At 35.3% G+C, this 16,152-nt stretch overlaps 1 protein-coding gene across 1 annotated transcript in view; it reads left to right on the top strand.

The window, feature by feature from the left end:
- The window catches only part of LOC129890570 (uncharacterized), a gene marked incomplete at its 5' end in the record, with an annotated part of 19,523 nt that extends 4,049 nt beyond the window's left edge, over positions 1 to 15,474 (top strand). Inside the window, one exon of the mRNA XM_055966099.1 lies at positions 15,295 to 15,474. Within this exon, the coding sequence (XP_055822074.1) occupies positions 15,295 to 15,474 (180 nt within the window). The remainder of the gene's footprint in view (positions 1 to 15,294) is intronic.
- Positions 15,475 to 16,152: the final 678 nt, after the last annotated feature.

Genomic DNA, 16,152 nt, shown 5'->3' with positions numbered 1-16,152 from the left:
GTACACTATCTGAAGTAAGCTCTATCGGAAGCTACGCCTAACTATAAGGGCAACAAATCATACATTAAAGCACCTAAGGCTCAACCTAGCCTAATTCCATAAATAACAAACCTAAAAGGATAATAATGTTAGGGCAATATCACAGCAAAGATCATGGCCTAAATTAAGGATCTCACGGGACTATTCTAATCTAAGGCTTAACCAAAAATCAGTAAAATGAAACAGGAAGAGACAAACCCTATTCTCAGCAAGTTCCAACCTAAAATTACATGTAATATCTATTAAACACTATTTAATAAAGCTCAGTCAAAGTGGGAGACCATATCTTTTCTCAAAGGCGATCACCCGCGTTCTGAATCCACCAATTTGAAGCTTTTCACCCCCCCGAATCACCTCCAAATTCTGCCACACTAATAAAATATCTATCATGACTTCAACACAAACATTTTGACACCAGATTTGTGTTTTTTGGAGACTGACCCAAAATCGGGTCTAAAATAGAATTATGGGTCCTGCATTGGGAATCTCAAAATTGACTTTGTAAAAAGGTTTATTTGAGCTTACTGAACTTGTGTTCCAAATTAAAACACAATTCAATGCTCTAAACTAATGGAAAACAGCCCATCCAATAAAATGACCATTAAAGCTAAGAAAATAATAGGTACAACAATTTTAGCATGGAATTTACCTCGAAAATAGAGTACCCAACAATTCTCAAACACTCCACTACGTAGCCACGCTAGTTCCGAATGCATGGGATTTTGAATCACCCAAAATGGAGTTGTAGAACTTGAGTTATGGAGGTTTGAAGTTGGGAAAAATATGAGAAAAATGGGCTGGTCTCTAATTAAAAAGACCAGCCAGTTGCCTATCACGAATGCCGCCCCCAAGGCCATGATCACGGAAGTCAATAGGGTCTAGTTGACCCAATTCCTTCTTTTCAAATGGGAGTTTCTCCCATGAACGCAGAGGGTCGAGGTGACTGGTGCTACACCAGCAAGAGACCTGCCCGCGAACACGATGTACAAGGCCCTAAGCCTTCGTTAGTGCGACAATACTCTCAAGAACGCGAAGGCCAAAACAAGTGGCCTTCACGAATGTGGCACTAGGCACGCGAACACGAAGGGTGAATGGTGCTACACCAGCAAGTGCTGCACCAGCCCAACTTTGAGTCTTGAAAAAGCTCCAATCGGGTGCTCGGGATTTGTTCGAAATCCCGTGCCTGCAAACGAGATATGCTATCCTACTAAATTTGATATTTTAGACTCAATGGCGCATTCAAAATTTCCATTCGGGGTCATTTCATCAAAAAGTGGGTCCACACCCAAGTGCCATTTCAAGCCAAAATCCATAAGGAAGTTTAAAATGAGACTGGAAGCCTCGGTGTCCGCATGAAAGGTCATTCTAGATCAAACTTGATATTTCAAAGCTAATCGCGCTGACAAAATTCTAATCCGAGCATGTTTACCAATAATATTGAATAAAGTCAAACTTAGGCTAAAGCTTAAAGGTTAAAACACTCAATGGCTCAAACTCGCACCGAAAGCCTCGGGATTCAAGACAAACATGCTATTAGCCTAAAATGACCATTCTGGAGCTGATGAAACCGTCATAATTCCTATTTCAAGTCATTTTCTTGGATTTTTTTACTAAAGTTAACCGTCCAAACTTCTAGAGCTCCTAAACAGGGAAACAGACATAAAACCCAAAAAACGATCAGGCGACCAAACTGTTAGCTTCAGCAAGTCATAAATGACTTGAGATCGCTACAGAAAAGCTCTAAATTCTAAAAAAAATTGAAAATGGAGGAAATTTCCTAGAGTGTCATTAAATAGGACGACCAATGGGTATATATATTTTTCCTCAATTAATAAAAAGTTACTTTTAAACAAAGTAAATACAAAGAAATTAAAATAAGAGTGATTGTTTGCATTTGGTATATAAGTTGATAAAACAATGATAGAACTATTATGTGAACCAACTTTTCTTTCTATATGGTCCATTGTTCCAACTAAAAATGAATCTGAGTGTATAAATTTGACCAATTATGAGAGATATACTATGCCTATTGATAGAGATTAAGTAAAAATTATTAAGCTTTTAGTAAACGTTAATATACTCACTAACTATATAATCACAGTATATAAATGGTAACAAATAATGAACCAAAAATTAATGAATTGAGAGCTTATTTAAAACCTATTGATCAAGGGTTTTGAATCTACAAAAAAGATTGTAGCCTTTAAGCATTCTTCATATTCAGTCATAATTCTCATTGATGTAAAAATTTGCAATTAAACATAAAAATGAACTTTGTGCCTAATTTGCAGAAAAAGACTAACATATTTGGAGTTCATTCTTAATTCATACAATAAATAATTTATGTGTGGTATATATCACTCAAAATTAAAAAAAACACATGCAATGTCTAAAAATTAAAATCATCCAAATATGAGAGAAAAATTGAAATCTACGTACCTTCTGAATATCTTTTCCTCTTTTGGAATTTGATCCCTTTAAAGGCACATTAGGCTTTGGATTATTAGCTTTTGAAGTTTCAACCTTCATAACATTTTTGCCCGTTTTGTTACTTTTGTTAGGCTTTTCCTGAACAAATTTGAATCAGAATCTTAAGACAAAGAAGGTGTGACATTCTAGTTCTTTCTTTTTTTGTCACATTGTTTTGTAGAACCGATTTCAATGGAAGTAGATTGAACTAAATTCTTGCACTCACTATCTTTTTCAGGTGTTTGGGTGAGTATTCTGATGCGGGGTGACTCTATTGAATCATTATTATTGACAAATCTAGATCTTTTTCGGGTGTTTGGGTAAGTATATTGAAGCTGGATGGCTCTATTGAATCATTATTATTAACAGATCTAGGGCTTTTTCTGGGAGTACAATGAGAATTTGATTTTTTGTTAATAATTCTCAAATTGAATCAAAAACAAAATTAAAAAGACAACGATGATGAACACGAAGAACAGAGGAGTTGAACAATGATGATGATAAAGAAGCACGGTGATAATCTCGAGAGTATTATGGAGAGAGTTTGAAAAATGGAGGAGGAAGATAGTTGTAATTTTTTCCTTTTTGAATAATAATCAATTCCTAAATTGTAGTAGTGTAATCATAATCTCGATAACTCCCTCCAATACGCACGCCGCCCCTCTTTGATACGTTTTAATTAAATAAATTGATGTTTAAAAAAATTAATATTGATTAAATCAAATCTGTTATCACTAGTAATACTTATGTTATATTACTAATTATTGAGTAGTATATTTATATAATGTAATATATTGTCTTAAATACATTTGTGGTGCAAATTTTTCATAAATTAATTTTATTAAAAACACATGTTATATATTTGTTTATTTGATTAGGGTAAACATGGGATGTGAATAAGTTTTTCCTAAACACTAGTTGATCACAACTGTCTCTTCATCCATATTGAATCTGGAATTTTGGTTCTTCCCAGAATTTGTACTACTTTATAATGTCTATAAAATAAAATCGTGCACTTAATATGGTCTTAACCTACAAAACTCAAGCAATGTACGTGGATGGCATAGAGAGCACAACAATAATGTCCCACAAGACACGTGCATGCAACAAACCACAGTTTCTTAGATATTCGTAAAAATTAGAGAGATTGTGTTAGACAACATGCATGCAGTATTGTTAGACCACTGAGATATCATGAATTTTAAAAAGGCTTATGTTGATATGAATTTAATATTTCTTTTACTTTCAGATAAATATATTGTGAGCTTTAATTCGTAACAATCTGCTCCTTTATTTTAGTTATAAACACTCAATTTCATGAACTGTGTCTTCAGACAGGTCATTCATATCCACCATTTAGAATTTAATTTGCTGACTTTGGTTGAAACCGAAGGAGTTCAGAAAAGTTTTTAAAACATCATTTTACCATTTTGGAAAGTCAAAGGATTAAATTAGAAACCTTACCCCTAGAATCAAGTAATAACGCCTTTTTTTATTCTGTATTTGGGACTTCTATCAAGTCTCGTTATATTTTAGACTTGTAGGCACGTTCAGATTAGAACCCAAGAGGTCGGGGAGTATTTCGACATCGTTAAAATAGAAATTGAAACACTAACACTAAAATTTCTAAGTTCGATTTTGATTATAATTTGAAGTTGTTTCGAGGGTATTTAGACTTGTAGGGATGGTTTGGAGGGATCCCGAGGATTTCAGTGAGTTTTTTTTTTTTTATGGGAACAGACCCTACACGAGGCTCCCACCTCTCGTGCACAGTCAGGGGTTGAGCATCACCCCCAAGTCTTAACATAAATAAATAAAGTAAAAATACAAGGAGGGGGACATAAACCTTACCTCCGATCCTATGGTGGTTCATAAGTCGGCTAACCTATTAAGGTCGGCTAACTCATCCCCGATACAAAAAGGAGACTAACTATAACTAGAAAGCAGTAAACCTATGAGAGGACTCCTCCCGGTACAAATCGACTAAGAAAGCATAAATGAGGGAGACTCTCCCCTTTCATGAGAAAACAAGAAAGTAACCTATACTAGTCCTATTCAACTATGCTACGTACCATACATAGCTAAATTGAAGAAGAAAAAGTATATGAACCTTCTATCTCGCATGGGGTGGGAAAATTCTTTTCATCTTTGCCCTTTTTAGTCTTGTCATACCAAGTAAGTCCCAATGGAAGATTGCATCCACTTCAGGATTGAGCATATATCAGCTAAGGAGGATGAAGGTAGAGGAAGTATATTGAGTTGTAGCAACCAGCATCCTTGGAGTTGTTGATTTCAGTGAGTTAGGAGCAAATGTTGGACTCCTTAAACATGGCATAATATATTTGGCTTGAATTCATAATAATATAACTTTCTATCCATAACTAATATAGAGATGAACCAATAAGAGGAATTGTAGCCCTTTGAGTCCAGTTTTTGAAAGTTCAAATCATTCGACATTTGGATATTTATACATAAGATTACGACCCCTTTGCCACAACTAGATCAGTAGAAATGCAGTGCAAAAAACCTGATACCATGCATACATGGGGCGCATGGGATTCAGTTCATTTTCACTGATATTATTTGGCTTCTTTTATAAATAGCCTCCATTTCATACCTAAAGTTCATTTCGCCTTTTTTGGAGCTCGAATTGAGGCTATTTTCAAAGATTTTTTATCTACGGTGTTGGGTAAGTAACTTCCCTCAAATCTATGATTACATCATGAATCTATAATTTATTTTATCTTAGAAATGGTACAATTCCTAGTTGGGAAACTAAGAATTCAAATGCAGAATTCAACACAAAATAAAGGACAGTGGAAATGGATGGATAGATAGAAGAAATAGAGATGAGATAGAAGAAAGATATGATTTCAATCAACAATTGTTGTGATTAATCAATATAGGACTTAATACCTAGACCTATTAATCCCAATCAATCTATGAAATTAATCCAAGAAAAAATAGAAACTTGAACTCATACACAAAAATGTAATCCTAGATTATCAAAGAGAGGTTCTAAGCTAAGAGCTAAGGAAACCCACCCACTAAATGAGTCTAATCTCCATAAAAAGGAACTAAACTCTCAAAGGAGTTCTTCAATCTTTAATATTCTAAATATTAGAAATGAAAATAACTAAGGCAACTATTTATAGTTTTGTCTTTACAAACATAACCAAAGAGTGGCCTTTGCACAAATAGCCAAAATACCCCCAAAATGGGTTGCCCACTGATCTGTATATTGACGTGACTTGTAGTTGCATGAGGAGTTGCAAGTATGTTCTTTTCAACAAGGCTTTTTGTTGACAAATATGATGCATATGCGACCGCATGTGGTGTGTTGCAGACACATTCTTGGTCGCATATTCTCCTTCCTCTTTCTTCTAAGCTACTTTTCATAGCTTGATCTTCTCCATGTGTGGGCATTTATCTTCAATATCTTCAAAGATATGTTTCAAATATTAATGAGTACCCCCATATATAGGTCTTCAGTGGCCTTCAAGCACTCCATCTTCTCAATCAAAGAGTTATGGCTTGGAGATATGCACTTGAGATCCCGTGAAGCACCTCAAAAATAGTGAAAGTGTTTCATGAGACACCATTGATTTGATGTTTTGCTCCATCATGAGTCATAATCACCATCAAGCTCCTTTATATTTCCAGATTCATATCAAGAAACAAGGAATCAAGAGGTGAAAATAGGGGGTTTAGACTTGAAATATTAAAACAAAGTGACTTGGAGATTTGATCATCAAATTGTACTCGAATATTTATTTTATTTTTTACATTGGTAATCTATTATATTCATTAGAAACCAAAATAAATGCCTAGTATATAATATCTATAGTTATAATCCCCGACATAACCTTACAATGAGGCCAAAGAATAGCAATGATTCCACAACTCATATCTTCAAAATATTAGCATTCATCTTTTTTAAATTGTCCTTCATATGCAAGTCGGAATAATCTTTCACCACTCTTTGCAATAAGTTTCTCCTTTTATGTTGTTCCAACTACATATAAAGTCAAAAATGCTCTGTGGCATCACCCAAGCAATTCGAGCTAGAGTTGCAAAATTTTGTTATAATTGTTTGATAATTGAACAGAGTAAGATAAGATGGCCATTGGTTTCAACTTCCTGATGACATTGAAAACACCTAGATATGGAAACCCCTTTTTTGAATCTTATCATGTGATAGACAAGTTTTCCTTACCACTAATCAAGTAAAGCATTCCACTTTGAAAGGAATTTTTGCTTTCCAAATCTCTTTCCATGGACATTCTCTGTTCGTTTAACTAGTTGTAAGCTACTTAGACAAAGAAGAGAGACTTGGTGATACCTATTTTAGTGAGAAAATACTACAACTCTAACTAGCTCACAAAAAATCTAACATAAATAAAAGGAAGTTTTCAATCTTTCGGAGAAAACCAATAACTCTAGAGACCTCCACTCATTAAGGAGCCTTCTAAAGAAAACATTTTACCCATGTGGAGTCCAAAGTTCTTCAACTATAGCATTGGTAGAAGAAGATAAAATGAGCAAATCATGTTTAATCTTTGAATTACGACCTCGAGACTCGAAATTGACTTTTGTATAGATTGGAAACACAGAAACCTAATAAACTTTGTATTTCGACCATAAGACTCAAAATTGACTTTCCATTTTGGACTTATAGACATGTTTGAATTATAACCCAAGAGGTTGGGGAGTATTTTGACATCATTAAAATAGAAATTGAATCACTAATACTAAAATTTCTTAAGTTCGAGTTTGGTTACAATTTTGAGTTGTTTTAGGGGTATTTAGACTTGTCGGGATGGTTTGGAGGGATTCCGAGGATTTTGGTGAGTTAGAAGCAAATGTTGGACTCCGTAAACATGGCCTACTACATTTGGTCTGAATTCATAATGTATAACTCTCTATCTATAACTAATTTGGAGATGAACCAACAAGAAGAATTGTAGACCTTTGAGTCTAGTTTCCAGAAATTTAAATCATTCGTCATTTGGATATTTTGTACATAAGGCTAAGACCCCTTTATCATAGCAAAACCAGTATAAATGTAGCACAACAAACCTAATACCATGCATTCATGGGGGGCATGGGATGCCGTGATAGTCCATTTTCGCTGATAGTGTTTGGCTTATTCTATAAATAGCCCCCATTTGTACCCAAAGTTCATTTTAGCATTTTTGAAACTCAAATTGAGTCTATTTTTGGAGGAATATTTCATATATAGAGTTGGGGTAAGTAACCTCCCTCAAATATATGACTACATCATGAATATATAATGTATATCATCTTGGAAATGGTACAATCCCTAATGGGAAACTAAGTATTCAAATGCAGAATTCAACACAAAATAAAGGATAGAGGAAATCGATGGATAGATAGAAGAAATATTGATGAGATAGAAGAAATATATGTGTAAGACCCCAGAAATGTGAAAGGTCCTAAACCAATAAATCAAGGATGAATTCTTAGAAAGTTGTATAAATTGGCACAGAAGCTGACTACGGAAGCCTTCACGGACCTTGGTAAGCACCACGAACTGTGGTGTGCAACTGTGGTAGAGATTCAGAGGCTCAGTCTATAGAGGACGAACCATAATGGAGGACCATGGACTATAGTGAGCACCACTGGCCGTGAAGCCCTCCGTGGTGTGACCTCCCCAAAGTCCTCAGGAATATTTTTTCCAAGACAGGGTCCACGAACGACCACCATGGGCCAGGGTATATTTCATGGACCATATTTCATGGACCATCAAGGTGTGCATGAAGAAACTTCAGAGACTACCCTTCAAGTCCCTTTTTTGAATTCCTCTAAGTCCCTTATCACAGGACCCCACCACGGATCGTGAAGTCTCTTCCGACCAAATTTTTAAATGGTTATTTTGGTTTTTTCCTACATTTTAACCTAAAGTGGTGTCGTTTTAAGGGAAAAATTAACCTATCTAAAGACCCTAGACCCTTCAAAGCCCTCATTTATTGTAATCTAACTTCTCCAACACAAATCCTCCCCTCTCAAGTTGTTTCAAGGGTTGCAAGCCAAGACTATGGTTTTCAAATTCAAGGCATTCAAGTCTCATTTCTTCCTCAAGTATTCTTAGGAATTTTATTTCCTTCAAGGTATGTGGGTTTTCATCCATGTGTCCTTCCACCCATGGAACCCAAATATTTTCTCAACCTAGCATTTCAATTCAAAATGATGAAATCTTATGTGTTTTATATGATGACTTTCTAAAATTTCTAAGTTCAATTTTGATTACAATTTGGAGTTGTTTTGAGGGTATTTAGACTTGTCGGGATGGTTTGGAGATATCTCGAGGATTTCAGTGAGTTAGGAGCAAATGTTGGACTCCTTAAACATGGTCTAATGTATTTGGCTTGAATTCATTATAGTATAACTTTCTATCCATAACTAATATAGAGATTAACCAACAAGAGGAATTGTAGCCCTTTGAGTCTAGTTTTTGGAAGTTTAAATCATTCGACATTTAGATATTTGTACATAAGAGTACGACTCCTTTGCCACAGCTAAACCAGTAGAAATGCAGTGCAAAAAACCTAATACCATGCATTCATGGGGCACATGGGATGCCGCAATAGTCCATTTTCACTGATAGTATTTGGCTTCTTTTATAAATAGCCTCCATTTCGTACCTAAAGTTCATTTCGCCTTTTTAGAGCTCGAATTGAGGCTATTTTCAAAGATTTTTTCATCTACAGTGTTGGGTAAGTAACTTCCCTCAAATCTATGATTATATCATGAATCTATAATTTATTTTATCTTAGAAATAGTACAATTCCTAGTTGGGAAACTAAGGATTCAATTGCAGAATTCAACACAAAATAAAGGACAGTGCAAATGGATTGATAGATAGAAGAAATAGAGATGAGATAGAAGAAAGATATGATTTCAATCAATAATTGTTGTGATTAATCAATATAGGACTTAATACCTAGACCTATTAATCACAATCAATCTATGAAATTAATCCAAGAAAAAGGAGAAACTTGAACTCATACACAGAAATGTAATCCTAGATTATCAAAGAGAGGTTCTAAGCTAAGAGCTAAGGAAACCCACCCACTAAATGAGCCTAATCTCCATAAAAAAGGAACTAAACTCTCAAAGGAGTTCTTCAATCTTCAATATTCCAAATATTAAAAATGAAAATAACTAAGGCAACTATTTATAGTTTTGTCTTTACAAACATAACCAAAGAGTGGCCTTTGCACAAATAGCCAAAATACCCCCAAAACGGGTTGTCCACTGATCTGTATATGTTACATGACTTGTAGTTGCATGAGGAGTTGCAATTATGTTCTTCCCAACAAGGCTTTTTGTTGACAAATATGATGTATATGCGACCGCATATGGTGTGTTGCGGACACATTCTTGGTCGCATATTCTCCTTCCTCTTTTTTCTAAGATACTTTTCATAGCTTGAGCTTCTCTATGTGTGGGCATTTATCTTCAATATCTTCAAAGATATCTTTCAAATATTAATGAGTACCCCCATATATAGGTTTTCAGTGGCCTTCAAGCACTCCATCTTCTCAATCAAAGAGTTATGGCTTGGAGATATGCACTTGAGATCCCGTGAAGCACCTCAAAATTGGTGAAAGTGTTTCATGGGACATCATTGATTTGATGTTGTGCTCCATCATGAGTTATAATCACCATCAAGCTCCTTTATATTTCCAGATTCATATCAAGAAACAAGGAATCAAGAGGTAAAAATATGGGGTTTTGACTTGAAGTATTAAAAAAAGTGACTTGGAGATTTGATTATCAAATTGTACTCGAATATTTATTTTATTTTTTACATTGGTAATCTATTATATTCATTAGAAACCAAAATAAATGCCTAGTATATAATATCTATAGTTATAATCCCCGACATAACCTTACAATGAGGCCAAAGAATAGCAATGATTCCACAACTCATATCTTCAAAATATTAGCATTCATCTTTTTTAAATTGTCCTTCATATGCAAGTCGGAATAATCTTTCACCACTCTTTGCAATAAGTTTCTCCTTTTATGTTGTTCCAACTACATATAAAGTCAAAAATTCTCTGTGGCATCACCCAAGCAATTCGAGCTAGAGTTGCAAAATTTTGTTATAGTTGTTTGATAATTGAACAGAGTAAGATAAGATGGCCATTGGTTTCAACTTCCTAATGACATTGAAAACAGCTAGATCTGGAAACCCCTTTTTTGAATCTTATCATGTTTTAGACAAGTTTTCCTTAACACTAATCAAGTAAAGCATTCCACTTTGAAAGAAATTTTTGCTTTCCAAATCTCTTTCTATGGACATTCTCTATTCGTTTAACTAGTTGTAAGCTACTTAGACAAAAAAGAGAGACTTGGTGATACCTTTTTTAGTGAGAAACTACTGCAACTTTAACTAGCTCACAGAAAAGCTAACATAAATAAAAGGACGTCTTCAATCTTTCGGAGAAAACCAATAACTCTAGAGACCTCCACTCATTAAGGAGCCTTCTAAAGAAAATATTTCACCCCTGTGGAGTCCAAAGTTCTTCAACTATAACATTGGTAGAACAAGATAAAATTAAAAAATCATGGTTAATCTTTGAATTGCGACCACAAGACTTGAAATTGACTTTTGTATAGATTGGAAACCTAGAAACCTAATAAGCTTTATATTTCGACCACGAGACTCAAAATTGACTTTACATTTTGGACTTGTAGGCATGTTTGAATTATAACCCAAGAGGTTGGGGAGTATTTTGACATCATTAAAATAGAAATTGAATCACTAACACTAAAATTTCTTAAATTCGAGTTTGGTTACAATTTTGAGTTGTTTTGAAGGTATTTAGACTTGTCAGGATGGTTTGGAGGGATTCCGAGGATTTTGGTGAGTTAGAAGCAAATGTTGGACTCCGTAAACATGGCCTACTATATTTGGTCTGAATTCATAATGTATAACTCTCTATCTATAACTAATTTGGAGATGAACCAACAAGAAGAATTGTAGACCTTTGAGTCTAGTTTCCAGAAATTTAAATCATTCGTCATTTGGATATTTTGTACATAAGGCTAATAGCCCTTTATCATAGCAAAACCAGTATAAATGTAGCACAACAAACCTAATACCATGCATTCATGGGAGGCATGGGATGCCGTGATAGTCCATTTTCGCTGATAGTGTTTGGCTTATTCTATAAATAGCCCCCATTTGTACCCAAAGTTCATTTCAACATTTTTGAAACTCAAATTGAGTCTATTTTTGGAGGAATATTTCATATACAGAGTTGGGGTAAGTAACCTCCCTCGAATATATGACTACATCATGAATATATAATATATATCATCTTGGAAATGGTACAATCCCTAATGGGAAACTAAGTATTCGAATGCAGAATTCAACATAAAATAAAGGATAGAGGAAATAGATGGATAGATAGAAGAAATATTGATGAGATAGAAGAAATATATGTGTAAGACCCCGGAAATGTCAAAGGTCCTAAACCAATAAATCAAGGACGAATTCTTAGAAAGTTGTATAAATTGGCACTAGAAGCTGACCACGGAAGCCTTCACGGACCTTGGTAAGCACCACGAACTGTGGTGTGCAACTGTGGTAGAGATTCAGAGGCTCAGTCTGTAGAGGACGAACCACAATGGAGGACCATGGACCATGGTGAGCACCACTGGCCATGAAGCCCTCCGTGGTGTGACCTCCCCAAAGTCCTCAGGAATATTTTTTCCAAGACAGGGTCCACGAACGACCACCATGGGCCATGGTATATTTCATGGACCATCAAGGTGTCCATGAAGAAACTTCAGAGACTACCCTTCAAGTCCCTTTTTTGAATTCCTCTAAGTCCCTTATCACAGGACCCCACCACGGATTGTAAAGTCTCTTCCGACCAAATTTTTAAATGGTCATTTTGGTTTTTTCCTACATTTTAACCTAAAGTGGTGTCGTTTTAAGGGAAAAATTAACCTATCTAAAGACCCTAGACCCTTCAAAGCCCTTATTTATTGCAATCTAACTTCTCCAACACAAATCCTCCCCTCTCAAGTTGTTTCAAGGGTTGCAAGCCAAGACTATGGTTTTCAAATTCAAGGCATTCAAGTCTCATTTCTTCCTCAAGTATTCTTAGGAATTTTATTTCCTTCAAGGTATGTAGGTTTTCATCCATGGGTCCTTCCACCCATGGAACCCAAATGTTTTCTCAACCTAGCATTTCAATTCAAAATGATGAAATCTTATGTGTTTTATATGATGACTTTCTAAAATTTCTAAGTTCAATTTTGATTACAATTTGGAGTTGTTTTGAGGGTATTTAGACTTATCGGGATGGTTTGGAGATATCTTGAGGATTTCAGTGAGTTAGGAGCAAATGTTGGACTCCTTAAACATGGTCTAATGTATTTGGCTTGAATTCATTATAGTATAACTTTCTATCCATAACTAATATAGAGATTAACCAACAAGAGGAATTGTAGCCCTTTGAGTCTAGTTTTTGGAAGTTTAAATCATTCGACATTTAGATATTTGTACATAAGAGTACAACTCCTTTGCCACAGCTAAACCAGTAGAAATACAGTGCAAAAAAACTAATACCATGTATTCATGGGGAACATAGGATGCCGCAACAGTCCATTTTCACTGATAGTATTTGGCTTCTTTTATAAATAGCCTCCATTTCGTACCTAAAGTTTATTTCACCTTTTTTAGAGCTCGAATTGAGGCTATTTTCAAAGATTTTTTCATCTACGGTGTTGGGTAAGTAACTTCCCTCAAATCTATGATTATATCATGAATCTATAATTTATTTTATCTAAGAAATGGTACAATTCCAAGTTGGGAAACTAGGGATTCAATTGCAGAATTCCTGCATTTTAACCCAAAGTGGTGTCATTTTAATGGAAAATTAACCTATCTAAATACCCTAGACCCTTCAAAGCCCTCATTTATTTCACTCTAATTTCTCCAACACAAATCCTCCTCTCTCAAGTTCTTTCAAGGGTTGCAAGCCAAGACTATGGTTTTCAAATTCAAGGTATTCAAGTCTTCTTTCTTCCTCAAGTATTCTTAGGGATTTTGTTTTCCTCAAGGTATGTGGGTTTTTATCCATGGGTCCTTCCACCCATGGAACCCAGATGTTTTCTCAACCTAATATTTCAATTTAAAATGATGAAATCTTATGGGTTTTACATGATGACTTTAAATGCATAGATTATGATATATTTGAAATTTCTTTTCATATATTGATGGATATTAACTCTTGATTTCATGAAGTTATGATATTATTAATGTGCCTATACGAAGTTTTGAAAAGATTTTTAAGACATATGTGGTGGCTTTAAGAATGTGTATTTTATACATTTCCATTACTCTCATGCATGTAAGAATTCTTTAAAGGCATTGAAAGGTTTTTACGAAATGAAACCACCTAGTTTCTTATGATAAAGCAAAGTTGAAATGAAGTTTGATGCCAAATGAATGATATGAAGTAAATGTATATGAAAGGGAGTCTTTATGAAATGATTGATTGATAAATGGCTTCTTAGCCAAAGTAAGGTTTCAATGTGAAAGGACAATTCTTGCATTAAATCAAATAAAAGGTTTTAATGAGTTATTCCACAGATTTATGTTTTAATGTTAAAGTTATATAATGCTTATGTTATATTAATGTTAAGTGTTATTCTGTGGGACTTGACCTAGCACCAAATGTAGAATGTATATGGGTGATCGACCGAAGGGGTCCTTAAGTAAAGTCTCATGTTGCATTAACTGTGTGCCACCATAGGGGCCCTTATCGGCTATTTTAGGCTAGTGGATCCACGATTAGCCATTAAAGTTAAAGTTAAAGAATGTTTAAAGTTGATCGGAGTTCTACCTGGCAAGTAGTCTCCCCATGCCAACGTAGGGAGATATGTTGAATTCCATATAATAGCTCGCATGGTCTTAAATGTCGGTTATGGTTGCTTCCCCACAAAATAAATGTTTTAAGGATTCACATGATGATTCCTCATGCATTTATTCACTTATGCATATTGCCTATACATGTCTCTCTGTTATGTTCTTCATTTCAGAGCATAGTCACATACTTAGTACATTCAAAGTACTAACACATACTTTTTTCTATATGATATCACCTTGTAGGGACCAGAATCGCTCTACACTCTCCTCCCTGTGGCTAAATTGAGCATTGAAGACTATCACCTTGGTGAGTTCCTATATTCCGAGAATGACACTCCTATCTTATCTAGCTTATATTATGTTTAGACATTTAAATTAAGTTTGGGATTTTTGACTTAATCTTGAGGGTGATCTAGGGACATGTATTAGCCCCTGCCAAGTCTTAATGGAGAAGGTATTGTTGGACATAGTAAATGATGTTATGTTGTCTTTGATTCTTATTATTGTGAAGCCCCTTAGTACCTATATCCTATATGTTTCTGCTTGATTTTTTTTATTATTACCAATAAAATGCTTAATGAATGCGAAGAGGGTTGGGTGAGGTACCTTTCAGTGTCTCATTCGCCGTGTCACTTCTAGTCCCTAGGATTGGGTCTTGACAAACATGGTATTAGAGTACAAGGTTTTGAAATGGTCCTCAGCGTTCAACATACCGCATCAAATAAGGTCTTGTTCATAGTTGTGAAGTGTACCACATCTATGAATAAGAAACTATGGGACATTTAGGAAGGTCTTCACTTTTTTTAATTCATGTCATGCCCTAGAGTGTCCTATGTTTTCCTCTAACTAACAACTGATTTTATGTTCTTTAGGTAATGCCTCATGGAAGATCACATCCAAGAGCAAGGGTTGACGATGAGGACCAAGCTTTTTCGGTTCTAATTATCCCATATCATGAGGAAGGGGTAACTCATGCCGAGTTCTGCAATATTATTGCATTATTGGCTCAAGTTGTAGCCCACCAAGGGCATTATGGTGTCCCTTCTCGTTAAGTGCAAAATCCGGCCTCTCGTATTCAAGATTTTCAAAGGAGGAATCCACCCGATTTTGATAGTTCTAAGCTAGATGAGGACCATATGGAGTTCATTGATGAGGTGTACCAAATTATGGCTATCATGGGTGTGCCACAGAATGAAATGGTTGAACTAGTAACTTACCAACTAAAAGGCGTGGCTCAAGTATGGTATGAGCAATTGATGGTTGAGAGGAATGAAGAAAGTAGAACGATAGAATGGGAAGAGTTCAAAAGTGCCTTCCTAGACCTTTTCTTTCCGTTGGAGCTTAGGGAGGCCAAAACCAAGAGTTCATCAACCTTCATCAAGGGAGTATGGGTGTGAGGGATTATTCCCTTAAGTTCACAAAATTGTCCAAGTATGCTCCCTTTATGGTCTCCGACCCCCGAGCAATGATGAGTAAATTTATTTCTGACATCTCAAGCTTGGTGTCCAAGGAATGTAAAATGGACATGTTGGTCAAGGAGATGGACATCTCTGGTAAATGACTTATGCCAAACAAATCAAAGACGATAAGTTGAGAGAGAGGTCTAGAGGGTTTAAGAAAGTTAGAATAGATGGTGGAAGGTTCAACCCTCAAAGGTCCGGTTATGGTAGCATTAGTAAGGGTCAAAGTGAACAATGGTTTATGGGACAATGTTCCACTAAAACTCCTCT

This window comes from Solanum dulcamara, chromosome 5, assembly GCF_947179165.1.
Source record: "Solanum dulcamara chromosome 5, daSolDulc1.2, whole genome shotgun sequence".
NCBI lineage: Eukaryota > Viridiplantae > Streptophyta > Magnoliopsida > Solanales > Solanaceae > Solanum > Solanum dulcamara.
The sequence above is the reverse complement of the archived record's forward strand: the minus strand, read 5'-3'. Positions and strand labels throughout refer to the sequence as shown.